Raw genomic sequence first — 26790 nt, forward strand, 5'->3', positions numbered from 1 at the left:
AGGGGCGGTGCCAGGTGGATGGATGACTGGAGTTTCCCTTGCGGTCGAAAGATTAATGGAAAGGCTCTGTTGATTTTAGGAATTGTCCGCGAGACGGTCGGCTCCGGGCGAACCGTTGCATTCGGCCTGGCTGAATTCGAAGCGGGTGTTGATGAGAAAGAAGACAGCGGGCGAGACGAGGACTTAACCTGGATACCGTATTTTTTTCTGCACAGAAAAAGAAGAAGGAGGGGCCTGCCCACACACGCAGTGGCTGGTTTGATGATAAGGCCACTGTACGACTACTGTGGACGCTAACAGGCTAACAGCTTGTCTCAAAACCTGGGGAAAACAACGGCTGTCGTTTAATGCCCCTTGACTACATTTGAATACATTGCTACAACTGGATTAAAAAAAATACCAGTCGAGGGGTGTCTTGAATATTAAATATTTGACAAGCTACCCGAGCTAACACCGCGCCTGCTAGTGTGCTAGCCTTAGCCAACTGTAGCAGAAGGCTCGGTCTTCATAGTTGGCCTTGAAAAAAAGACCATCGGAAAGGGGGAAATATATTACGGGCCGTTTGTCGAGAATGATAGCGGTCAGCTAGTGGGCAACCGGCAGTTTCATCGAACTCTTGTTTTGCGGCGATTGTGAGGGCTCTCGTCAAGCCGCCCGAAGTCGCAACCGAACCTCCAGGAGTCCGCTTGACAGGCTGCCATCATGGGCAACACGCCCACCGCGAAGAAAGGCAATGAGATGGAGAGTGGTAAGTCCATTTTTTAATAACACTATTTTTCCCAGCTCAGGTTCCTTCAGGTGCAACTTTGTTTCCTGGCCTATCCGTCCATTCACGCCTTCCATTGAACAAAGGCGAATTTTATTCGTTTTCTCCTCGGATTTTTGTGGCAAAAGCTCGTGATAAAAGTGCCCCGAGGTGCTTCTAGAGGTAGCACTCATGACGACAACACAAGCAGCCTTCATTGAGTTGGCCGCCTCGTTGTTGTGAAAGTCTATCCCAGACTAATAATTAAACCCACTAATCTTGAGGGGGTGGACACTTGTCTTTTAAAGGGCTTAAGACTTGAGTACAAATGGTGCAATGTGAGGGATATTGTGATTGCAGTGACAGGAGAGGACAGGACAACGGAGTCATATGATGCCCGTGCAATGATCCTCTCCAGGCAACCTAACTTGGGAGTTGAGAAGTCTCTTGAACATCATGTGATGACACATGGTCAAGAACAAGGCTGTTTGTATATGCTATTGTGGCCTGCTCTCACAGAGCTAATCGTTAGCCTAATAGCACAATTGCCTAAGTAGTTTTTAAAATTTAGACATCACAATGTAAAAAAAAAATAAAAAATGTCAATACACTTATAAGAAGTATGTTCCCAGGTCTTTGTAGTCTGCAAAGTTTGAATTGATGAAACCGTTCTCTTGTTTGTTGATTTTTTTTTTCTTGTTTTCCAAAATCATTAAAACATGACTTATGCCAGAGGTACACAACAAGTGGTACACAAAAAAGTCACTGCCTGAGTACAGTACCGTTCTGTTCTGTTTAACTATTTTCTGTTCATATTCTGAAGCGCTTGCGTAATAGCCTACTAATAACAGAGGCTTTTCTTGCTGGTTGACCTATTGCTAATAGTAAGGATGCACCGAAATGATTTTTTTTGGGCCGAAGCCGAAAATGAGAAATGCTTGGCCGTAAACCGAAACACCCCCAAAAAATTATGCCCATTTTTTATTATCATTGCATTTATTATAATTAATTAAAATTATAATATTATTATAAAACATTTAGGCCTATTTGGCACGAGCATTCAAAGCAGAATATAAATTGAAATGCGTCCACACCAGACATCAGAGACATGTTGGCGAATGGTACGTTAAACACTTGGGGTGTGAATTGCCTAGTACCTGGCGATTTGATTCGTATCACGATTCATAGGTCACGATTCGATTCCATACCGATTAATCCAGATACTAATCTATAAATTGATTATTGCAAAAAAAAAATTTAAACAAAAATTTAGAAAATACTAATCAGTAAACTTGTACATGTACACTGTAAGATTTGTATGAAAAATTATTTATTTATCTGAAAATTCAGGTTGCAGTCTGTTTCATGTTAGAACAGCACTGAAATCAAATATTAAGGCTTAATGTTCCATCAATATAACATTCTTCTATGCTTATGTGTAAATCCTAACCCTAAGTAAGACGTTTTGTTGAATATTCCCATAAAAAAATTGATGTTTAAAAATCGATTCTCAACTGTTGGAAGCTCCTTCTAAATCATTAACACGTTCTCATATTATTTTTTTTTTAAATTCAAGGGCATGCCATGATGCGGCAAATGCCTACCATGTACATCACAACGTGACTTGACACAGCGTTCCGTTCTCGCACCCTCGTAGCACATACCCAATGAAAGGATTCGTTGACGATGATGCTTGGTTTGCTAAGTGCAGTGTGAAAAGGTATTTGGTGTTCAAACCGTCCCGTAATATTACACTTCCTTATAGCAATAGTAAATATATGGTTTAGAAATAAAAGCTCTTTCTCATTGTGCTTTGAAAGCGAAGCACTTTTATCGGAGGTACGAGATGTAAAAACGAGAACGCATGAACACAACCTGTGTCAGGACCTTTCATTATATAATTGTCTGTCTCAGAGTCAAACTATTGCTCTCCTAAAACATTTAATTATACAGGGGTTATTCTAAGTACAGACAGATCCTTTATGAAGGAGTTCCGTTCTTGAACTGGCAGCGTAACCTGAAATTGTACAAAAGTTGGAACACACCGTGTTCTAACACTAATCAACATTAACGAAGTTATAGGGTGTATTCAGACCAGAAAAGTCATTTGGTCTGCCTGTTTGGTCCGGACCAAAAGCGGATTTTTTGTGTGTGTGGAGTTTGTATTCATATTCATATGCTGTAGTATTGTGTAAACACATCGACGCGTGTGACGATCGGTGCTCCCATTGGACAGAAATAACGAGGGTGGCACGCAGAGCGCAAACCCGGAAATAGAGGAAAACATTAAATTCCTACTTGCTGCATTACTGCTCTGTACGACGGTGTATTAGGGCCACGTCTAAATATATATTTTAAGCGGGTGGGGGCGATATTCATTTATTTTTGGAAATTTGCGAGAAAAAAAATAGTAAATTTGCTACTTTATAAAATGGCAAATTTGCGAGAATTTTTTTTGGGAAATTTGCGAGTTTATAAAGTGGCAAATTTGCGAGAAAAAAACTCAGAAACTTACAAGAAATACACGTAGCGTAGCTATAGTCTAATGTGAGCATTTGTTGGTGGTTAATGCGATTAATTATTATTATTATTATTAATTGTTTATAAAATGAAAAGGCAGGATGGAGACTGATTCATTCGTTTAACTTTACTCGTTATACACAGCAGCTAGAACGACAACACTTCCTGATCCCCTATAAGCTGACTAAACACTAACCAATCAGAAGCTAGCATACTTAAGGTAATTGAATTACGAAGAGCAGCAGATTTGATAGATCAACTTGGCTACTTGTAGAAAAAAATGTCAAAATGTATGAATGTGTAAATAATAATTCTGGAAACATAAATGTACAAGAAAATATTTAATTTAACAAATTAACTTAAATGCTTGATCCTCAGGGTGTGGACCTTCGCAAAGCGAGCGTCTTTGTCGCTGGTAGTACCCAATGCTTCAAAGTGTGAATGCTTAACATGATATGGAAAAAGCCATTACTATTTCCTTATTTGAAACCCCGGCCAAAAAGTATTGGCTCAAAAACATTTGAGTAGTAAGCTACGTGTATTTCTCGTAACTTTATAAACTAGCAAAATTGTGAGGTTTTTTTCCCCCCTGAATATTGCCCCTATTCATTATTATATAATATTTATACGTGGCTCTAATACGCAGTCGTAGCTTTGCATATTTCTGGTGTTCTTGGATGCAAAAAATTGCAAGCATCAAGAGCAGCTCATTCAACGGAGGTTCCGCAACGCCCGAAAATCCATCTTGTTTAAGGCTCGGTATCGATTCAAATGTCCTCAATCGATTAGATTTCAATTTACAAGAGTTCAGTTCGATTCGATTTTGATTTTTCCCCTTGATTTGATTCACTTCCGTTCAATCCAATATTGATTAATTATGGAGCATCAAGTCTTCTTAAATTTCAAGGACATGATAAAATATACTCCACAAACATTAAATTCCAAAATAAATTTTGCAGAGGCAGTAACTGGTTAAATTATTTATTTATCGATGAAAATAGCATGTGTTACAATCACTAGAGTGTTACACAAACATTGACATCAGCATGGATGAGATGAAAATGTGTTCATAATTCTAATTCAATACAGTAATTGTAAACAAATTAAAACAATTCTGAATTGTCATAAAGTGCAATAAGTCAGGTATTTCAGAAATGTAAGAAAATACTTTTAAATTCATGTGAACAGTAAATTTCAAGAAAACAGTAAGTTATACAAACCTTTAAAATTATATTTTCTTGTTAATTTATGGGGGGGAAGAGATATTAAAATAATCGATTCATGGATTTATGAATCGATATCACGCTTGAAAAGGAAAATCACTATCGATTATTAAATTTTTTATTTTTTTAAATCCAGCCCTACATTTTGTACCAAACCCACTGATTTTCGCCGATCTGTACACTTTTTGTACGGACCACTCACAAAGCGTTATACTGTTTGGGGATGGCATATGCGATGAAAACAAGAAGCGTCAAAACCGTGGGAAACAAATAAACCAAACGTGGACGAATGGATTAATTAATTCTGTTCTCACAGAATTACTCACTGTTTCCTTGTTGAATGAACAACAGTGAGGGGCATTTTGCACGTTTTTAGCTGGTAAAATTATTTGTGCTTTTTTTTTTTTTCAGAGAGAAACAATGAAATGCTCTTCCATTAGATGGCACAAAGTACATAATGACCTGTGCATCAACATTTTGGGACATTTTTGTTTGTTTTACGCCATGTCAAGTAAATCATTAAATTTTTTTATAGAGAAAAGACCAAATGATTAAAAAAAACAATTTAAAACAATAAACAATGTGCAGAAAAAATAGTATACAGAAAATGTGCTCTGTCACTAGTATTGGCATCCTTTCCTGTCAATCGGTATGGAAACACATTGTGACTCACCTTTGGTAAATCACAAGTAAGAATTCCTGCTCTAAATTGTCGGCACCCAATTTACATGAATTAACCCATGAATGATGACTTTGATGTTTTTAAAAGACACCTGTTATCCCCTTTTCCTTAGTCAAAGTCGTGAAAACAAGGGGGCCGTCTAAGGACATCAGAAGTGCGATAATTCGCAAACACAAGACCGGCAAAGGGTATAGAGCCATCGCCAAAGATTTTGGTAGCCCTGTTTCAGCAGTGCGTAATGTTATTATTATGTTATTAGTATGACGAGCATGGAACTGTTTAGAACCTCCATGGACGTGTGTGTGTGTGTGTGGGGGGGGGGGGGGGGGGGTTTAATGACAGAAATATTCAACAGTTTGTGCAAATGGTGGAAAAAAACACCACGTCAAACATCCAAAGACCCGAAAGCCAACCTGGAACAGTCTGGGATCTTGGTTTCAAGAAGTACCATACGCCACACACTGAACCAAAAACAGGGCTTCATGGGCAAAGACCATTCCTGAGACAGACATAAAAAAGAATGGCTAACCTTTGCCAAGGAGTACCTGGACAAACCACAATTCTTTTGGGGAAATGTTCTGTGGACGGATGAAAGAAAAATTTAGCTTTTCGGCAATGCACGCCGAAAGTTTTATTACAGACAGCGCAATGAAGCTTCCAAGGAAAAGAACACCCTCCCTACAGTTAAGCATGGTGGAGGATCCATCATTCTGGGGGCCTGCTTTGCTACATCTGGTACTGGAGGCCTTGATTGTATCACAGGAATCATGAAATCAGAGAATTATCAAGACATTCTAGGGGGACATGTCCTACCAAGTGTTAGACAACTTGGTTTGAGTCGAAGGTCAGGGGTCCTCCAGCAAGACAAAGACCCAAAGCACACATCCAAAAGCACACAAGAATGGTTAAAAAGGAAAAAAATACTGATTTAAAATGGCCAGCAATGACTCCTGATCTCTATCCGATTGGAAATCTTTGATATGAGCTGAAATGTGCCATTGCAAAAAGAAACCTGCAAACATTCAATAGCATGAACAATTTGCAAAAGAAGAGTGGGGGGGAAATACCAGGCGAAGAAGTTGCCAGAAGCTTAGAGATGGCTATAAGAAATGTTTGGAAGCTGTCGTCACTGCCAAAGGGTGTGCAACCAAATATCAAAGAGAGGTGCCATTATTGCTGCGCATGCTGTGTTTTCTATTTCTTCTTTGGAATGACATTATGTAAGTTGAAAAACAATTACCTTTGCTGAATTACTTTGGACATCCAATAAGAAGGTCCTGATGATATAAATTTGGTACATTTCCATTGATTTCCTAAGATACATTATTGTAGAGATCATGCAAAAAATGAAGCAGTGCTAATAACTGTGAGCAGGACCATAGTCAAAGTGTTCTAACCCTTTCAGCAATGGCTATTTGAAAACTTGAGGTGATGCAACACGTATAGACAGACAATATAACAACACTATGTTGTAAATGGGCGAATTATCATACACGTCACTTTCATGTATGTTATTAACATTCGTTTTTAACTGTTGTACAATAATGAAAAGAAAGTAAATACAAACCAAATAAAAAATGACGTAGCCTTTAGAAGTACGATGCCTTGGATGTGAGTCTGCGCATGAGAATTTAACAGCTAACACCTTGTACATCACAATATGTTCTCTTTTCATGCTCTATGTTTGCCGTCCCTGCTTTCTTCTTTGCCATTTCTGGTCGTCTTCTGCTACTGTTGGTATTTTTTTCCCAACACTGTTCACCGGGTCCTGGCAGAGGCCGTGCCGAACTCAGTGTTATGCTTTTATTCATAACAGCATGACTGGTGACACTGAAGTGTGAACGGCTCGCTGCGAAATGAGCAGCGGCTGCTCGTTGCTGCTAGAGAGTGCGTGTGAAAGATTGGCCTCTGTTCCACAACTCAAACATTCAACTCGGCCCTCGTAACCAGCGGGACTCTTTCACTTGTTTGATGTTTCAAATGATGTGGAATTGAATGCAAATTGGCATTGTTAATATTCAGGTCGGGTTAGACTAGGGCAACACAGATAAGAGTGTTGCTCAAATTAGGGGTGTGAATTGCCTAGTACCTGGCGACCGGGTCACAATTCGATACCGATTAATCCCGATACGAATCTATAAATTGATTATGACGAAAAAAAATTAAACTCAAATTTAGAAAATACTCATCAGTAAACTTGTACATGTACACTGTAAGATTTGTATGAAAATTTATTTATTTCGCTGAAAATTCAAGTTGCAGTTTGTTTCATGTTAGAACAGCACTGAAATCAAATATTAAGGCTTAATGTTCTATTAATATAACATTCTTCTATGCTTAATGTGTGAATCCTAACCCTAAGTAAGACTTTTTGTTGAATATTCCCATAAAAAAAATTATGTTTAAAAATCGATTTGGCCGCATATCAAATCGATTCGAGAATTGCGCGCTGTAATATCGTGATATATTGCTGAATCGATTTTTTTCTAACACCCCTAGTTCAAATATTGTTGTAAAATTATGGGGACAAAAGTCACAATGTTAAAATAACCTTTTCTTTTTTTTTTTGAAGAAAAAGGTCCAAATTTTATAATGCAGTTGTAATCATGTTAACTTTTTTTTAACTGGTAAAATGACAACATTCATAATATAATGACTTCATGTTCGAAAAATTCTAACGTTAGCCCCGACTGTATAATACAACTTTATTGATGTAGAATAACCACTTTTTGTCTTAAGCCATTGTAACTTTTTTCCCACACAAAATTATTACTTTTCTTTCGATAGCAAAATTCATACTTATTTTCATAAATACACTTTGTCACTAAATAGGTTTTTGTCATTAATCATTATGAATCACTACATTTATAATTGTTACAACTTAATGGTAAAGTTACGTGTTTTATTTCTTGTAGTATTGTGATTTAATTCTCACTAAATTTTGAATAGAATTACATATTGTCGTGAAGGTAAAATATTTATAATTTAATTCTTCCAAAATTAGGGCTGCAGCTATCGAATATATTTGGAATTGTGTATTCTACCAATTGTTCTATCAATTCATCGGATACAAATGTATTTTTCATATTAAACGCAAACATGCATATGAGGTGCAGGTATCATTTTTGTCTACTTGGAGTTGTCATCCTAAGGTTCTACTGTAGTATTTTGCTTTTTTTGCAATCAGTTATTCGATTAATCCTCCATAAAAGTTATGTGGTGGCCGTGGCTCAGGGTGTAGGGACGGTCGTTCAGTAACCAGAAGGTCGGCTGTTGGATCCCCGGTGTCCCCGAATCATGTGTCGTCGTGTCCTTGGGCAAAGCACTGGTGTATGGAAGGTGCAAATGTTTGGTGGTGGTCGAGGGGGCCGTAGGCGCACACTGGCAGCCATACTTTCGTCAACCTGCCCCAGGACAGCTGTGACTACTAAAGTAGTTTACCGCCACCTAGGTCTGGGCAATAAATCGAATTAATTTGATATATCGTCGTGCTTGCGTGGGTTTTCTCCGGGTGCTCCGGTTTCCTCCCACATTCCAAAGACATGCATGGCAGGTTGATTGGACACTCCAAATTGTCCATAGGTGTGATTGTGAGTATGGTTGTTCGTCTCTGTGTGCCCAGCGATTGGCTGGCAACCAGTTCAGGGTGTACCCCGCCTACTGCCCGAAGACAGCTGGGATAGGCTCCAGCAACCCTTGTGAGGACAAGCGGTTAAGAAAATGGATGGATGGATGGATATTGTCATTTTAAAAATCAAATCGTTGAAAATGTGTGAAATCAAATTTTGTCTTCTGGATTATTGAAAGCTGTTGTTCTTATGTTTTGTTACATTCAAATGTTTTTGTGAGTTGTAATTTTGCAAGTGGCAGAATGCTGGATTGGGTGGTTTACAAGATGTATTTACAATAGCTACCAATTACTTCATTGTGGCATTTAAGAACAAACTATGAATGTTAAGTTTATGTTAAAACTAATTTAGAATTAGTATACATTATTGTTGTCTGAACATTTTTGCACAGGAATTATTTTTGAATAAATGAAACCTTTAAATAAATGTTTGTTGCGTTTATTAGATTAAAATCGTAATCGTCCTAAATGCGTGCAAAAATCGAGATTACATTTTTGGGCCATATCGCCCAGCCCTCCCACCACCAGAGTCTGAATGTGTGAGTGCATGAATAATGTATCCATTCCATTGTCAAGCGTCTTTGAGTGTCTAGAAAAGCGCTATATAAATCTAATGCATTATTATTATTATTATTATTATTATAATTAAAAGTATCCCTTCTTTTTATTGTCTAATGCGACTGACTATATTGTCACAAAATGTGTACACTATTTTCTCTTAAGATTACAACTTAATTCTCACAAATTTTGGACCTATTTTTATGTTTATTAAAAACAAATGTATGCATATTTGTTTCTTGCAATATTACCACTTGATTCTTGCAGCGGTTTAATTTGTTTTTCTCACAATTTTACAGTATTATTCTCATAAAATGAAAAAAAAATTCCTCTGATAATCCAACTATATTCTCTCAAAATTATGACAACTTGTAATATTTCAACTTTATTGTTGAAAGATTAAAAAAATTTTTTTGCATTTATTGTAACTTGTACGTCATGTCTTAAATCTCACGAAATTCTAACTTATTTTTCCATTATGTACCAACATTATTCTTTAATAGTAAAAATAAAAAATATCCCTCCCATAATATTGCAACTTTGTTCTTACAAGATGAGCGTCCCCCCTGCATATGTAACAACAGAACAGGGACCCTTTTTGTTTGGGTGCAAAATGCAGAGTAAAGGTTTGTAAACAACACGTCCCTGTGTGGTTGAATAAGAGGAGCTGCGGCACGGCAGTGCACAAAAGAGGTCAGGCCAACAGGAAAAAGCCGATCTGGTGCAGGAAGTGAAAGAGTGAGCACGGTTCAGCCCAGAGCTTCCTCGAGGGGGTGCCGGCCGTTGTGTCTTTTTGAGAAAACATTTTGTCACCCACTCCAAGCATTTAGTTTTTCCCACCGTGGACCCGCCGTACATCATCTGGCTCGGCCTGGTCTTGTGTGCCATGTGTTTATTCACAGCTGAGGGGGGTGGAGCTCATGCAATATTTGTATGTATTTCAGTGGGTGTCGCCGTCAGCCTTCCTCTTTTTCTATTGGCAGACTAGAGTTTTTGCAAGCGCCTGCAGCCATGCTTGTGTTTGTCGTAGTAGATTGACACACACACACACACACACACACACACACACACACTGTTATGTAAGCAAGTGTTTTCCACTCACACTTTCAAAAAGGACATTGGTCATTCATTGTCAGGGCAATACTACCTCAACTTGTTTTCTTGCTCTATTTACTGGTGACAGGATCATTGCTCCGCAGTGTGTCCTCACCACTCAAAATCATCTGAGCCAAAACTGGCTTCTGTTTGCTCTTATCTGCGCCTTCAAGTGGCGTTCAGTCATCAACGCTCAGTGCTTTTCGATCTGCACTTAATTGTTGTAAATCAGGTTCGGCAGATAAGATTGCTGACTTGGGATGACTTGTGACAACGTCAAGGCCAGTGGACCAAGTGGAGCTTGTCAGTGGCATGTCCCGGCAAACATTTGTCAACTTGTTGCTAGGCAGAATTCATGCTGGCTTGTGGCCATATAGGGCCTTTGTTGATGTAGATTTTTTAAAAGGCACTTCTTAGCTTGTTTTTTTTATTTATAAATGTTGTGTATACCACAGGTGTCAAACTTGAGGCCCAACATCATTTAAAAAAAAATAAGAAAGTGAAATAAGAATAGAATATACTGTCCTCAAATTAGTGATGGGCAAATGAAGCTTTTGTGAAGCACTGGACCACTTGAGCCAATTGTTTTGAAAATAGGTTCATTACTCGAAGCTTCAGTTACAGTGACCTCTACTGGTAAACTGCAAGGCTGCAGTGGATTTAAAGCATCTTTGCTTTGAAAATTCTTTGATGGACTCACCCTAAGACCGAATAGCATGTTCTATTGACAAATAAAGATTGATGAATGTGTGTATTTTGTTATTGAGGAGAAAGTGCTGGTAAAATATGGCATAGGTTGGGTGTGCTTGTGTAACTGACAGGGGGTCATGGGGGACACTCAAAGATTTTTATTGAGGTACATTATTTTTTCCACTGTTTTTGGATTGAGCCGGTTTCTTTTTTTGCTCACCACTTCTCCACATTTAGAGAAAACTCGCTCGCACGGGACCGACGATGCTGGCGTGCATCATATTACTTATACTGTTTCTACACATGCACCTGCCTGAGGTCAAATCAATTGAAGAAAGTAAAAAAGGTAAAGCCTATTTACATAAGCTTTACAACCAAACATTGGTTGTTCAGTGGTAAAATTATCACCTGCCACTCGGGTAACTCGGGTTCCATTCCCGTCCAAGCCAAAACGTTTTTTATTTAATTTGCGCCTCGAAAAAAAAAATGCCCTTCGAAAAAATCAATCAATAAATAATTGTCCCCCGCTGATAATTAAAGTTTTTTTCTGATTCTGATCTATATACATAACTTTAAACAGCCAGCACACCTACCTTATCAGGAGTGATCAGATTGAAGTGTTCCCACATTTCAGAACGACCTTCTCTTCCTGGCTGGCTCCATGCATGACCAAATGTAACAACACAAGGCAATGACAATTCAACAGCACCAACAACACACCGACAACCCACGAATAGTACATTGTTTAGAGCGGTTATAAAGGGTTGACGCTCAAATTCAAAACGGTTTCAACCTGTCACCTGTCAGGATCAAGAATCACGTGATTGGACCGCGAACCAGGCATGTGATTCATTCGGGCAACGAATCAGTCGCTGCTTGAGTCGTCATATGTCGCGTGATTTGTTTCTGCACCAAAAGAAGCTTTGAAGCAGTGGTTCTATGGAATTGTAGTTCAGGGTTTGAAGCTTGTATCGAAGCTTCAGTGTCGCGCTGCCATCACTACCTCAAATAATAGCAACTAAAAAAACAATAAGAACCAACGCTTACCGTTCCTGTGCGTTTTGGCCTCTTGGGCATCCATGGTGTACACACTTAAAGTGAGTACTGAAGAAAGTTACGATTGAATTCTATTAAAATAACTCGTTTTTCACACGTTGGGAAGAATTTGTGCCTTTGTGTAATGTTATCTTACCTCAGGGTATGTGTTCCTACAGCATTTGTGTGTGAAAATGTGTTATTTGAGGGAAAAAACACTCCCGAAGTTGATGCTAACTTCCGATTAGCATTTGAATGGGATCCTCCCTTCACTTTTAGCATTAACAATAGGCTAGGGATGTTTTAAAAACGAAGCATGTTTTGTATTTAAATATACAGTGGTTATTTTTATTGTCGTGTGTTCAGTTTTACAGTTAACTCCAACTAGGATGTCATTAAACGGCTTAAAGCACGCTTGGGGGCAACAGAATAACCAGAACAGAGCAAAATGGTGCATTCAAGTTACTTTCACAGCGTCGGAAACGTTGGTTCTCTTTGATAACGTTTTAAGGGGAAAATAATCGGCCATTTGGCCCAATTGGCCGATTATATTGGCAGATGTTTGAAGGGCAATAATCGGCCGATTATAAATGGTTGGGCCCCAATGACAACTTTATTACACACCTTTATTTGAAAATGTGTGTGCGCTTGCGTTCCGTAGCAATTGATGATAATTTAAAGAAGGTTGAGTGAAGGTCGATTAGTGGATGACATCATTGACTTACTGACTGGAAGACGAGATGCCAAAAATACACGATGAATGAACTTCAAGCTTTGAACCACAATGCAGACAGAGTACTAAAGTCGACTAGTCCATTCAAGTCCGAGCGTATGTTTTCTAGATTTGTATTCTTATACATTTGTGCAGGTATCATTAATCACATCGGCAAGCAGTTCTCTCCCCTGGGTATGAGACGAGTTTATAATTAAGACAAGAAATAAGAAATGAAATAAATGCATGCTTATTGTTAAACATTATGGGTGTCAAAATTATCGCGTTAATATCACGTTAACTTTAAGTCGCTTTAACGGCACAAATTTTTTCAACGCTCGATTAATGACCGCCCCTCATTTGGAAAGCCTCGACTGAAGGGAATTCCAGTGACGATGCAGCAGAAACGTCCACGTCAAAATTACCCAATAGAAATGCACTGTACTACACTGGAGCTAAAACCTTTAAGGGGCGGAATGTTAGCGTGGAGGAGCCATTAGCCGTTAGCAATGAGCTCGGTTGTTCCAGATCTCCAAGAGGTATCCATGGGCACTCTCAAACCCCAGTGAGAGCCGAATGGACGCCGTCTTGTCAGTTGGAGTGGCCCCAAGCCACTTGATCTTTCGATGCGAGGCGTATTTTATTCAGCAACTCCAGAAGTGTAACACATAGTCGTGCTCTTGGCTCGCTTGCATCAGAACGGAGCCTCTGGCTTGCAGTAAAGCTGCGTCACTTTAAAATCAACGCGCATCCGAGAGCTTAACAAAATAAAAGCGTTTGACGTTGAAGGAGTCACTATAACACAATTTTGCAGTAATTAATTAAGTAATAATGCATATATTTGTGGGGACTGGCGTCAAGTTGTATTTTACCATTGTAAAAATGTGCGGAAGTTCGCAAGTTAATTCATGTTAAAAATTAAATTGCTTTTAATATGAAAATATCTTTTTATGGTTCGTTTCCAGTAAAGTTGAGTCATTTTAGACTGTGCATCCGTATTGATCTTTAGAAAATAACAGCATTCAACGGTTGTACGAAGGATACATTGTAACACAACTCTGCAGTAATAAATTAAATAACAATGCATACATTTGTGAGGACTGGGGTCAAGTTGTATTTTACAGTTTTTAAAAGTTACTTCATGTTAAAAATTTGTCATCTCTTAATATGAAAAGAAAAATGCACTGAGCTGTCATGTTATGTCATGTAGTGACAGAAAAATGACCAACACAAATCAATGTCACACTCGGTTTTTTATTTTAATTTTTTTTATTTTTTACAGTACATTACATATTTTACATTTTTAAAAATATATATGAATGATGAAATTACTGATTCGATGACTAAATCATCAACCATATTTATATTAGGTTAGCATTTCGTCCCACTTTTCTGTTAACAAGAGTATGAAAAATTTGAGAGAGAAAAATTGTGTACATAGATGTAAATTGAGATATAAAATGTGCGATTAATCGTTAGTTAATTATTGAAGTCATGCGATTTAACTATGATTAAAATTGTTAATCGACTGACACCTCTATAAATGTTTAAAAAAAAAAAATCCTAGTAAAAATGTGCACCCCCACAGGCTGATCTCCTGTTAAATGTTGATCAATTTGCCCCAATATAATCCTGCCATTCCTGCGTCACAGTAGGCCAGCGGGGCCCTGGGGAGAAATGTGAGATCGATTTTCTTTTTTAGGGGTAGGTGGGTGGGGTGGTTAATGGAACTTTGGCACTGCACTGGCTGTGCTGCATTTGTGTGCTTTAGTGTTATGAGTACAACACTTGTCATTGAATGCATATTTTAAAAACTCCCAAATGTGCCAACTGATTGGTTTAGCTCATGTTGGTGTTGTGCCTCTATTCACTTTTACGCACAACTTCCTCTCCGGTTTGGACAAATATATCAGCTAGGCCCCTCCCCTTGGTGATTATGAGTAGATCCATTTTTATCCCCGTGTGTGTGTGTGTTTGATGTGAGAGAGAGCAGCAGGGGAGAATGTTGTGTAGAGAATAAATATTGATACAAACCAAGCAAGAGTCCAGTTGATTCATGCGACCGCCGACAACACAATCGACGGTTCCAGGAGATTTAACGCAGACAGCGGCGAGGACGCATGAGCGCATGAGGGTGACCGGCGAGCTGACCCGCAGACACTGGGAAGCGGGGCTAGGGCCATGAGTCAGCTGTTGTGAGGGAGAGTCTGCCGCGCTCATGTGTGACCGGAAGAGCTCCAAGAGGCATTCGAGCAAGAGGGAGTCCTCGAAGGAGTCGTCGCGCTCCTCCGATTCGGGCTCGCGCTCGGCAGAGGCCACCGAGGCGCCCGTAGTCATCCCAGATGGTGAGAAATTTGGATTAGCAGTGCTTAGAACATGAAGATCGGTCCCGACAGAGCCGCATTTTCCCCATCTCTGACCTTCCCAGCTCAGTTAGTGCCTCTTTCTACCACGAAGTTGAGCAACTTTCCCAGGAAATCATTTTTTTTTCTTCTTCTCCCAAGCAACCTTGTATTGCTCTCAGTGGGGCACTATGAGCATGTTATGATGCAGTCCCTGCTCTCTCTCATCATATTGTTGCAGCTGTTGCTCTTTTTGCAATTTTGCAAACCATGCACAGTACTGGGTTGAATTTAGATTTCTGCGTGTGCATGCGTGTCTTAATGTTAACCCATGTTTTCTTGATAAATATGCCTCATAAGTCGATCCAAATTGGGTAAGAAAATCAACATGCAGGCAAATGATTTATTTATTTTTGATGATTGACAAAAGGAACAGTCTGATGGCAGTTATAGAATGGGAAACGGGTCAAGCTGCTCAATACAAAGAGCCATAGAATTTATTAACCACCAACTCTGTCGACAAATTAATTTCCCAGGGCATGTTATAATATGAATGGAATGTTGCTGAAAGCATAATGGCTAACTGACTAGTGTGGAAATGACCAGAGATGAAGTGTCTGTCAGGCATTTTCAAATTGAGACTTTATGTTAACTCATTCACTGCCATTGACGGCTATAGATGTCAAAAATTCATTAGAACTATTTCTGTTAGTTACATTTTTTTTTTTCCACTTTTGTTAATTTTTTGTTGTTGAGTATGAAAACCTAAAAAAATATAATTACATTTAGAACAGATATAAAATGTATGAGTAATCATGAGTTAACTAGTGAAGTCATGCCATTAATTACGAAAAAAAATTGAATCGCCTGACACCTCAAATTTTTAATAATCTTTTATTATCTTTTCTAAAAGATTATTAAAAAATTAGGGGCGTCAGGCGATTATTTAAAAAAAATAATAATAATTAATCGCATGACTTCACTAGTTAACTGACAATTAATCACAAATTTTATATCTGTTCTAAATGTACAATAAAAAAATGTTTCTAGGTTTTCATACTCTTGTTAACAAAAGTGGGAAAAAATGTTAAACTAATGAAGTCATGCGATTAAATACGATTACAAATTTTAATCGCCTGATGCCCCTAATTTTTAATAATCTTTTTTTTAATCATGTCAGACGATTACAATTTTTTTATTGTAATTAATCACATGACTTCACCAGTTAACTCACGATTAATCACAAATTTTACATCTGTTCTAAATGTACAATTAAAAAATTATAGGTTTTCATACTCTTGTTAACAAAAGTGGAAACAAAAATTTAACTAATGGAAATAGTTCAAATGATTTTTTGACGTCTATAGCTGTCAATGGCAGTGAATGAGTTAATTTCCTTGGTATGATCCAGTGGCTAGCTTGTCTCCCTCCTGTTTGAGTGTTAGAAATTCAAAATTGTTGCTGAAAATAATGCTTGTCCGGGGTTAGACTTCATTCAGGTTATTTTCTATGGGGAATTATGTTGCAAAATTGGAATCAACACACAAGGGTTTTGGGTTCCCCTTGTGTCAAAATGGGGACTGTTTGACAGTGCTGATGAAAGTTGGAGACAACCTCATGCAGATGAGTGGCAGCTCACACGCCTTTGGCCGCGGGCTGTTGTTTCGCATCGATTATTCCGACATTCCCACATGATCCTGAAAGGCTCGATGTGCTGTAGCTTTCCGCTAGTTTTAAAGCTGCCGTACAATGTTCATGTTACTCTTGCAGTCTTTCTGATTGATTTTCTGCAACTATGAAACGCATCACTGTGTTTAAAGGAGTTGTACGTCCATCGTTTGCATCGTGTTTTTAAACAGATGTTTAAGAGGAAAGAGGAAGGACTGGCTAATCAGCGTGTTCTCACAGAGAACCGTGATTCGGCCCATAAAGATAAGGGGTGGGGGAGGGGGGTAAAGTACTTCTGCAATCTGCATATGACACCGTGTGTTGTGTTGTCACACTGTCGGAATATGTCCACAGGCGTGTCTTGGGCCAGCCAATATTGGTGCGTGTATATCCCTTGCTGCATGTGTGTTTGCTGCACTGATGCATCCCCTGAAGGCCAGTGCTCATGTAGCTTTGCATTGTACCGCTTGGTCCAACTGCTCTGCTCTCCACACTTTTGCACTGCAGTGATAAACTGATTTTAAATGGATTTGTTCCAACCCCCCAACCCCATAATCATCATCTGAAGCCCTTCAACTCATGATTACACACATTATGCATCCACTGAATCTAAAAATCTATTTATACAAATGTACAGTGGTAAATTATCATGTCGATGGATGTTAGGGGTGCGTCCAAAAATCGATTCTCATGAGAATCGCGATTCTCATTAAGTACGATTCAGAATCGATTTTAAATGTCCTAAAATCGATTTTATTTAGATTATATTTCTTGCCTTTGTCTGTGTGTGCCTTTATTTGGAGTGCTGTTCATGTTGTACCCGATTTGGCCACTTAGGGGCAGTGCGGTTCCACGCGGTCTGATACACTGTTAAGATGTAGCCACATTAGAGAGTAGAAGGAAAAAGTCCCGGTCAAAGTTATTCCAATAAAAAAATTTTTTTATTTTTTTGCAGTGTTCTTTTGAGTGATTAAAGTGCCGCAAGTAGCGCGCTAATTAGCATTAGCGAGTCAGACTGGAGTAGATCATTACAATTCCTTGCACATCTAAAGATTGAAGCAAAAATCATTGTCAATCAAATCATTTTGAAGCAAAAATCATTCTTAATCAAAAATCGATTCTGAATCGAATTGCAGACCCAAAAATCGGAATCAAATCGTGAGACATTCAAAGATTCCCACCCCTAATGGATGTGCTGTAAAAGTGTCCCGTATCAAAGTGTTAGTGTTAAGTTCTTATTGTATTCTTTGTTTGCCACCACAGTGAAGGAGTTTCTTGCCAAAGCCAAAGAAGATTTCCTAAAGAAATGGGAGAATCCAGCACAAGTAAGACAAGATTAGACAGTTCAGTTCATTGAAGGCTCTATATTATGCCATAGAAAATGGATGTATCGATGTTAGTGTGATAATCAAGTTAAGTGTGGGAAAAGTCCTAGCCCTCTTGTTTAATTTCAAGGTAGTGCACCCTCTGCTGGTGTAACACAAAACCAGGTCAGGTCTTTTCATGTCTTCTCTATTCTGGCCTGTTGACAATGTCCCTCGTGTCCTCAGCAAACCGCTGGATTGGACCACTTTGAGCGTCTCAAGACTTTAGGCACAGGCTCCTTTGGCAGAGTCATGCTGGTCAAGCACAAAGAGTCGGGCCAGCACTTTGCCATGAAGATACTTGACAAACAAAAGGTAAGACTCCGAAATCTTTGTGGGCTTTACTATATCTGAATGACCAGTAATACATTTTATTGTTCAAATGCCACATGTGACGTGATGAGAAAATGTATTTCTTGAATAGTCAGTAAAATAAAATATACAATTATTTATTTCATGAAAAAAACATTTCAGTAGCTCTATTCAAAAAGTGAAACTCTATCAATTTGAGGACTTTTTTGCGGTATTTTTTTGTACTCAATAAGTTTGTTTCACTTTTTGAACAGAGCTACTGAAATGAATGAACTTTTCTAACGTCTTTCCATTTGCTGAGATGCGCCTGTAAAACATCATCTCTTGTGGCGTCTGTCAGGTGGTAAAGCTGAAGCAGATTGAGCACACGCTGAATGAGAAACGCATCCTGCAGGCGGTTAACTTTCCCTTCCTTGTGCGACTGGAGCACTCTTTTAAGGTTTGCGTATTGTAAACGTTTGAGCTCATTTCGCTCATTTTGCGTCATGCTTTATGCCATTTGCTCGTCTCCCAACAGGACAACAGTAATCTCTATATGATAATGGAGTACGTGCCCGGAGGCGAAATGTTCTCCCACTTGAGGAGAATCGGTAGATTCAGGTATGCCGTTGTTTCCTGCATCTTTCTGTCCAAAATAGGTTTTGCCGCATACAAATGTCTACTCACATGGATGCGTTTTCTCGCAGTGAACCACACGCCCGCTTCTACGCAGCTCAGATTGTACTTACCTTTGAGTACCTTCACTCGCTGGACCTCATCTACAGAGACCTGAAGCCAGAGAACCTGCTCATCGACCAGCAGGGTTACATCCAGGCAAGGCTATTTGACACCCCTTTTGAAGGCTTCAAAAAGTATTCAACCCGGTATTGACAACTGTACACTTCTTACTTGGGCAGGTTACGGATTTCGGGTTTGCCAAAAGAGTGAAAGGCCGAACCTGGACGCTGTGCGGAACGCCGGAGTATTTGGCACCGGAGATCATCCTCAGTAAAGTGAGTGAGTGACCAAGATTCTCAAAGCTGTACTTGACTTGAAGATACCTCAGCACCTTTTTATTTTGCACCTTTCCAGGGCTACAATAAAGCTGTCGACTGGTGGGCTTTGGGAGTGCTCATATACGAGATGGCTGCTGGCTACCCCCCTTTTTTTGCAGACCAACCCATCCAAATTTATGAGAAGATTGTATCAGGGAAGGTGAGTTTATTCAGGTTGTGTAATTTGTGTGCAAGGGCTCTGCTTCTACAGCATGTGCTTTCCTTACTTCCAGGAACATTAGATATACTGTATCGACACCACTGAAAACAGTGGATTAAAAAAGTCTTAGGAAGAACGAACGAGATCGAGACATATTTCACACCATTATGTCACCTATAACCTGTACACTGTGTACAAGTCAATCGAAAATTGTCTTTGTCTTTCTGAGAGGGAAAGTCAAAATAGCTAAGAATATTGTTGCACACGTGTGCACACCCTCTCATAACTGGGATGTGGCTGTGGCGTCTCCTGTTAAATGGGATTCATCACACACACCCTTTAACGTGATTTACCCCAAGTCAAGTTCAGATGTTCTTTTTCTTGGGGTGTGTAGACTTTTATATCCACTGTCCAGGGTCTGCCTCTTTGTCCAACTCGGCTGGGGTAAATAAACCCAAGACAGATTTAGTGCTACGGGTTTCATAACTTTAGATTTTTTTTTCCCAAGTTGACACTAATGTATTTAAAGTCAGGTACAGTACGTCTGATATATTTTCAGTACAGTACTATAAAAAAATAACTGGAAGAGGGAATGATTTGCAGTAATCAATATTTACCAACAATGGAACATTTACGCAGAACATGCGCCAAGCATCATTGTGGAGTCGTAAAGTCGATAAATCGGCCAATTGACGAGTCAGTACAGCGCTTCAGAAAATGTATGGATTCTTGCCACACACTACTTATTGTGTATTGACGTATGGAGGTTACACTCGTGACGGATTGAACATCACAAGTTGACACCAATTTGCACCGCCAACTCGTGTGAAAGAGTTGTAAACGAGAGCCCCAAAATCCAAAAAGAAAAGATTTTGAATCCCGGGCTGGTTCCAGGTTCGCTTCCCATCACACTTCAGCTCGGACCTGAAGGACATGTTGAGAAACCTGCTGCAGGTGGACCTCACCAAGCGCTTCGGCAACCTCAGGAACGGCGTCAATGACATCAAGGGCCACAAGTGGTTCGCCACCACCGACTGGATCGCCATCTACCAGAGGAAGGTGAGACCGACGCTACACAGTCACTCCTTAGCGGTGCTGGGAAGTCACCAAGTGCAAATACTTTTTTACTCTACTTAAGTAGATTTGTCAGGTATCCGTACTTTACATGGTACATATTTTTCTGATAACTTCAGTTTTACTCCCTATATTCAGAGATGTCAAGTGTTCTGGTACGGCCGTATTTTGTTTGCCTTTTTATGTTTTGGAAATGACAAGACATGCGATAGATGAACCTTACTAGAGTTTGCAAGTGAGTGCAAGCGGCTGACACAAAATTTGGACTCCACCAGCCAGACAATCACGATAATATTAGCTGACGTCATTGCATCGTCCACAGTGTACCAAAATAGCACGGCAACTCCGCGAGTCCACAGCTAACGCTAAGCTACACTCAACCGGCGCTAAGCTATCTTAAATGTAGTCACGAAACGGCAGATTGATTAATTGTAGCTATAGTACAATTTTCACAGTCTTGCTGGAACTGCGTTTGCTACAGCAGAGAGTAACCACTATGAAGAGTAAAATGAATGTGTTTAAAGAGAAAATGGAATGCACAGACCCGGTCAGAAAAACAGAAGTGTGAATTATGTTATTGCATTTGTCAGCCAAGAAGAAGGGCCTCTATAAGGTAAAAAGTATATGTAGTAAATCTTTATACGGCAAGTTTTGATTTTGACTTTTGTGAGTTGCACAATAAATGTTCTTAAAATTAAATTACATTATCTTATATTACTTACTTCTACTCTTTTTTTTTTCTTTTTTTAATCCATTCACCTTTGCTACAACCAATTTATGGTAATGTCTCGTTCTGTTAACTATCACTTTAGCAATTTAGTGCTAAAACATTGTATTGAGGGAGGCTGGAGTAGGAATCAAGATCTCCTCGTTATGTGTTCCAGTTGAAAGCAGAAGCCAAATCAAAAATTGATATAGCTTAAAAAATGAAGTTTTTGACACGAGTGGAGACACATTGAGCATATTATTGCAAAGAAAATCTTTGACTTCCTCTTTAACTCATTCACTCCCAGCCATTTTCACTGAAGCAACCCACTTCACTGACTTTAGTTGATTTTGCAAGGCCCACATAATATTGTGTTCTATTGCTATAAAAACATGGAACCTACCAAAAGAAAGATTAGAGTCTCTTCTTTCATTAGGAAAAAAAGTATATTTCTGTCTGTTTCCGTTTTGCAGCAATTAGCATTAGAATGTAGCGAAGTTTCCTCATTATTTACAAATCTGTTTAAAACAGTGGGGGAAAGAGTTTTTTGTAAAATGGTCCTTGTTGATCTCTTATACTCTGCTGCCACCTGTTGGCCGTTTTTGTAATAACTGCCATTGCTTCAAGCGTTCTCTTCAGTTGAGAGCCTTAGTAAAGTGACCACTTAAAAAAAAAAAAAAAAGATTTATAATAATAATAATAATAATTTTATTTATATAGCACCTTTCAAGCAACACAGCACAAGGTGCTTTACAAACAAATAAAATACAAACATGGATATCAAACTTCCATTCTGAATCAAATAGCACACCAAGATTTCAAGAAGAAGGTCTAATATTTGAAACAAGGGGGACAAGTAAGGATTGTAGCCTATCTGAGACTTCCTTTGGGCCAAATATAACAACTTCTGTTTTGTTTGGATTTAATTGCAGGAAATTATTTGTCAACCACTTTTGAACATCAGCTAAACAGTGTCCTGTAAAACCAATACATTGCTAAAATCAGTAGGTTTTACTGAAATATATAATGGAGTGTCATCAGCATAACAATGAAATGCTATTTTAAGACGGCGAATAATTCATCCCAGCGGTAACATGTAAATTGGGAATAAAATAGGTCCCAGAATGGAGCCTTGCGGTACACCAGAATTAAGATGCACAGTTGAGGATACATGTTCACCCAGGGAAACCAAAAATGTCCTATTCGATAGGTAAGAAATCAACCATTCCAAAACAGTGCCAGAGAGCCCAACCCAAGTTTTCAGCCTATTAATCATTATAACATGGTCGACTGAATCAAATGCAGAACTAATGTCCAAAAGTACCAGTAAAGAATAGTCACCAGAGTCCGCATTCATCAAAAGGTCATTTGTACTATGATAATGTGTAAAACCTGACAAAAAAATATTGTGTGTTTCCACCACTTCTAAAAGTTGCTTTGCAACCACTTTTTCCAAGACTTTCGAAATAAAAGGCAATTTTGTCTAAAATTAGAAAGGGTGGCGGGATCTTTTTTAAAAGTGGTTGAATACAGGCAGTCTTTAAAATACTCTGGAACACAGCCAGAGGAAAGAGAACTATTGATCACATAAAGCAAATCAGGACCAGTAAGACAGCATTACTTCCTTAAGAAGTCTAGTTGGAATAATAATCCAAAGGAGTGGAAGACAGTTTCATATTTGACACGGTATCCATTAGATCTAAAAAAGAAATTGCTATAAAGCGATCAAGCAAATTCAATCGAGTACATAAAACGTTAACAGGTGGAACATAGCCCAAAAACGTCTCACAATGAAAGTTAAAATCACCCACAATTAAAATTTGACCACATTTTAAAACAACTAAGGACACAAATTCTGACATAAAACCACTCGATTTTGGAGGGCAATACACAACTAGGGATACAATTGGGGTAGCTTTCAAGAGAATGGCAAGATATTCAAATGAGACAAAATGTCCATAGTTATTCTCAAAAAATGATAATCTGGAGAACAAGCCTCAATTAAAGTAGTAGCACAATCTTCCTGCTGCCAAGCCTCAACAAGAAACATAAGGATAACTTCCTCTCGGTAATAAAATCATGGATTAAGAAACTCTTATTATTCAGGGATCTTACGTTTAATAGTGACATACTAACAACACTAGGAAAAGTCTCAGAGGTTTTAGTCGAATGTTTACTCAATTGTTGTAGCTACCTGCTTGTGTTCTTACTGTAGTAATTGCGGGAATCGGATGCAGAACTTCAGATACCGAGGGAGCAATTAGTCATTGATTTAAATCGAGGGAGAGGTCAACCGTTGCGATCCGCTCCTTTACTGGCACGCTTGTGTCTTCCAGGTGGAGGCGCCCTTCATCCCCAAGTGCAGAGGCCCCGGCGACACCAGCAACTTTGACGATTACGACGAGGAGGAGATCCGAGTGTCCATCACGGAGAAGTGCGCCAAGGAGTTTGCCGAGTTCTAGGTCCCGATCCACCGCTTAGCCAGAGTCGGGGTTCTGAGGGCGGGGCGGGCGCACTGGCCGGGCGGACTACTTATTCGTAACATTTTTGTGTTCACTCCTTCGCCTCCAGATGGGAGTCGCGGGTCAAGCAGCGAGGAAAGAGCCAACAGGACCAGCAGTGTTGCCTTTTTCTCATTCCTAATCCCAATTGTTACCTGTTCATCCCCAAGCCTGTATCGTCGTGGCCAGGTTGTCATCACATGTTGTCGTCGGACGTGGTTAAGGTACCCAATCCCCCCTCCCCCCTCCCCAACTCGATTACGTTGTCCCCCCCCGCTCCAAAGTCGTCCAAGCAATACCTAGTCCAACAGATGTGCCTATCGCGATGCCAAACTGGTTGGAACAATGTCAGACAAATAGCCTCTGCAAAGCGCTTTAGAATCAGAAAAGATTTATGACCATCTACATGTTATTGTTTGCGTCTCACATCTGTCTTTATTGCAGCTTCTTTTTCTTTTTTTATCCTACTGGTGATTTTTCTTATGTATTTTTTTTTTTTGATCCGCGCTTGTGTTGATTTGGTGTTTAACAGTTGGATAAAACACTTCTGTTATGTAAATTCCTTACGATACGTGCATATTGATTATATACAGTGGGTATGAAAAGTCTACAACCCCTTTTAAACTAAAGTTGGGATGGCAGAGGTGTGTGACTCCCATTTAACATGCACTTGAATGTTATTGGTTAACTCATTCACTGCCATTGACGCCCATAGACGTCAAAAATTCATTAGTTTCACTTTTTTTCCAACTTTTGTTAACGAGTATGAAAACCTCGATTTTTTTTATTGTACATTTAGAACAGATATAAAATTTGTGATTAATCGATCAATTACAATAAAAAAATTTAATCGTCTGACACCCCTAATTTTTAATAATCTTTTCTTCTTTTTTTTAAAATTAGGGGCATCAGACGATTAATTTTTTTTATTGCAATTAATCACATGACTTCACTAGTTAACTCAAGATTATTCACAAATTTAACATCTGTTCTAAATGTACAATAAAAAAAATGTCTAGGTTTTCATACGCTTGTTAACAAAAGTGGGAAAAAAATGTGAAACTAATAGAAATTGTTCAAATGAATTTTTGCCGTCAATAGCAGTGAATGAGTTAATTGTGAACACAGCCACACTGTCAGAAGTAGGGGTGTGTAGACTTTTTATATCCATTGTATATAGAGAGAGGCACTCAAAATGATTCAATCTCTAATTGTGAACTTTTTTTTTTTTGTCGTTGAAAGGAACCAATATTGCCACATTTCCATTAAAACATTACACATTGACCGTCTAGTTAACATTCGTCCATTTGTAATTAAATGAGCTTAACAATGGGCAGCACAGTGGTGTAACGGTAAACTCGGAGATTCGGGTTCGAACCACACTCACTCCAGCTTCCTCCCACATTCCAAAAGCATGCATGTTAGGTTCAGGAAAGACTCCAAAGTTTACGTACGCAAATGGATGTACTTTACAAAACGAGGCTTTGAATGCTTTTGAGTGCAACTGTAAATGATGGCGAACATTTTCCAACATTGTCTCATAGCTGTGAGTGCATAAATAAAGATCCATTCTGCCCCAGTTGGCAAACCTGACAGCTTTGCAAGGTTTTCTGTATGGAGTGAAGGTGTATGTGTGGGGATCGGGGGGGGGGATAGCAAGTCAGAGAATTGTGCCTGTTTTGTTTTTTTATTTTTGGTGCATTATCGGCCCAAAACATGTAACCCCCAAACGCTGGTAACATTTGTTCATTTTAATATGGCTGTCTGAGACTTAATAACACCTAAAAGGGCCGCCAATTCGAAAAGCATTGTCCTATCAGTGTCCGGTCTGTCATTGAATTTGAATGCAAGACAATCGCAGACCAATGGTTTGTTGACTCCGTGCATTCTTGAAAGTTGTACGCTTACCATCCTCACACGCACACACACACACACACTCCATACGAGGCCCGAGGTGCTAGACTTGTGCGTCCCTGTCCTTTTCTTTTGTGTGTGCACATTGCTTTTGACTAGTGTCGCTCCATTTTGTGACATAACTGTTTTTGGTTTTCCTAAACGAATGTGATTGGTTTCAATGCAGGCTGGATTCATTTATTTGACGGCCTCGTAATGTCATGGAGATCAAACGCTGGATGAATTTCATTTTGAATGTCCTCAACTTGTATGATGGTTTCAATTGCTGTTTGGAAAATGTCGTTTTGTTTTGAGTGTTTTTTTTAGATTGCGGTAATCCAGTCATTTTTTCCCCCTCTCCCCCATGTAAAAAAAAAAAAAAACCTACTTCAACGAGCTTACTTCCAAACGTGTTTTTCATTGGAGCCTTTTCCACAAGAAAGTGTGGATCTTGACCCAAATTACTCTTTCAAATACAGTGGAACCTCCAAAGTCCAAAGCAAGACCAAATTATTGTCATTTAAAAGCAGCTTTCCCCCATACGAAGTAGTGTCGAAGTAAATTGATGAGTTCAGCCTCAAACTGTCACCATGGTAAAAATCTTAGCCAAGTTAAATACTGTACAATAAAACGAACCTAGTACTCATCCTTTGAAGACGCCGAACAGATTTGTCATTAAGCTTCTCTACATGCTACTTTTGTTAGCATCATTTTGGTCGATTTTAATTTCTGTATGTATTTAATAAACTGACTTGTCGTTGGCCCAATAGCTTAGTTGCCTGAGTCATTTAAAAAAATATATAATTATGTTTTCGGAAAACAAGAAAAAGCACAAATTCAACTGACAA

General features: G+C 39.0%; 1 protein-coding gene across 2 annotated transcripts; it reads left to right on the forward strand.

The window, feature by feature from the left end:
- On the forward strand, window positions 1–25642 carry prkacaa (protein kinase, cAMP-dependent, catalytic, alpha, genome duplicate a). 2 transcript variants are annotated; one of them, XM_077555575.1, is made up of 11 exons: window positions 14843–15233; window positions 18162–18223; window positions 18449–18577; window positions 18915–19013; window positions 19092–19174; window positions 19261–19387; window positions 19471–19566; window positions 19646–19768; window positions 20663–20827; window positions 23885–24010; window positions 24120–25642. In XM_077555575.1, exons 1-10 carry the CDS (start codon window positions 15107–15109, stop codon window positions 24008–24010), a joined length of 1137 nt encoding a protein of 378 aa, XP_077411701.1. In that variant the 5' UTR covers window positions 14843–15106; the 3' UTR covers window positions 24120–25642. The 2 variants fall into 2 exon arrangements, with proteins under 2 accessions (XP_077411702.1, XP_077411701.1); XM_077555576.1 differs by lacking the exon at window positions 14843–15233 and adding an exon at window positions 1–748 and having other exon boundaries at window positions 23885–25642.
- Window positions 25643–26790: the final 1148 nt, after the last annotated feature.

This window comes from Vanacampus margaritifer, chromosome 2 (genome assembly GCF_051991255.1).
Source record: "Vanacampus margaritifer isolate UIUO_Vmar chromosome 2, RoL_Vmar_1.0, whole genome shotgun sequence".
NCBI classification, from domain to species: Eukaryota; Metazoa; Chordata; class Actinopteri; order Syngnathiformes; family Syngnathidae; genus Vanacampus; species Vanacampus margaritifer.

Excerpts from the sequence above, each read along its gene's own strand:
- prkacaa (XM_077555575.1), top strand. The coding sequence starts at position 15,107 with ATGTGTGACCGGAAGAGCTCCAAGAGGCATTCGAGCAAGAGGGAGTCC. Across the intron at positions 15,234-18,161 it reads GCCCGTAGTCATCCCAGATG|TGAAGGAGTTTCTTGCCAAA; the intron begins GTGAGAAATTTG and ends TTGCCACCACAG. Across the intron at positions 19,014-19,091 it reads GACTGGAGCACTCTTTTAAG|GACAACAGTAATCTCTATAT; the intron begins GTTTGCGTATTG and ends GTCTCCCAACAG.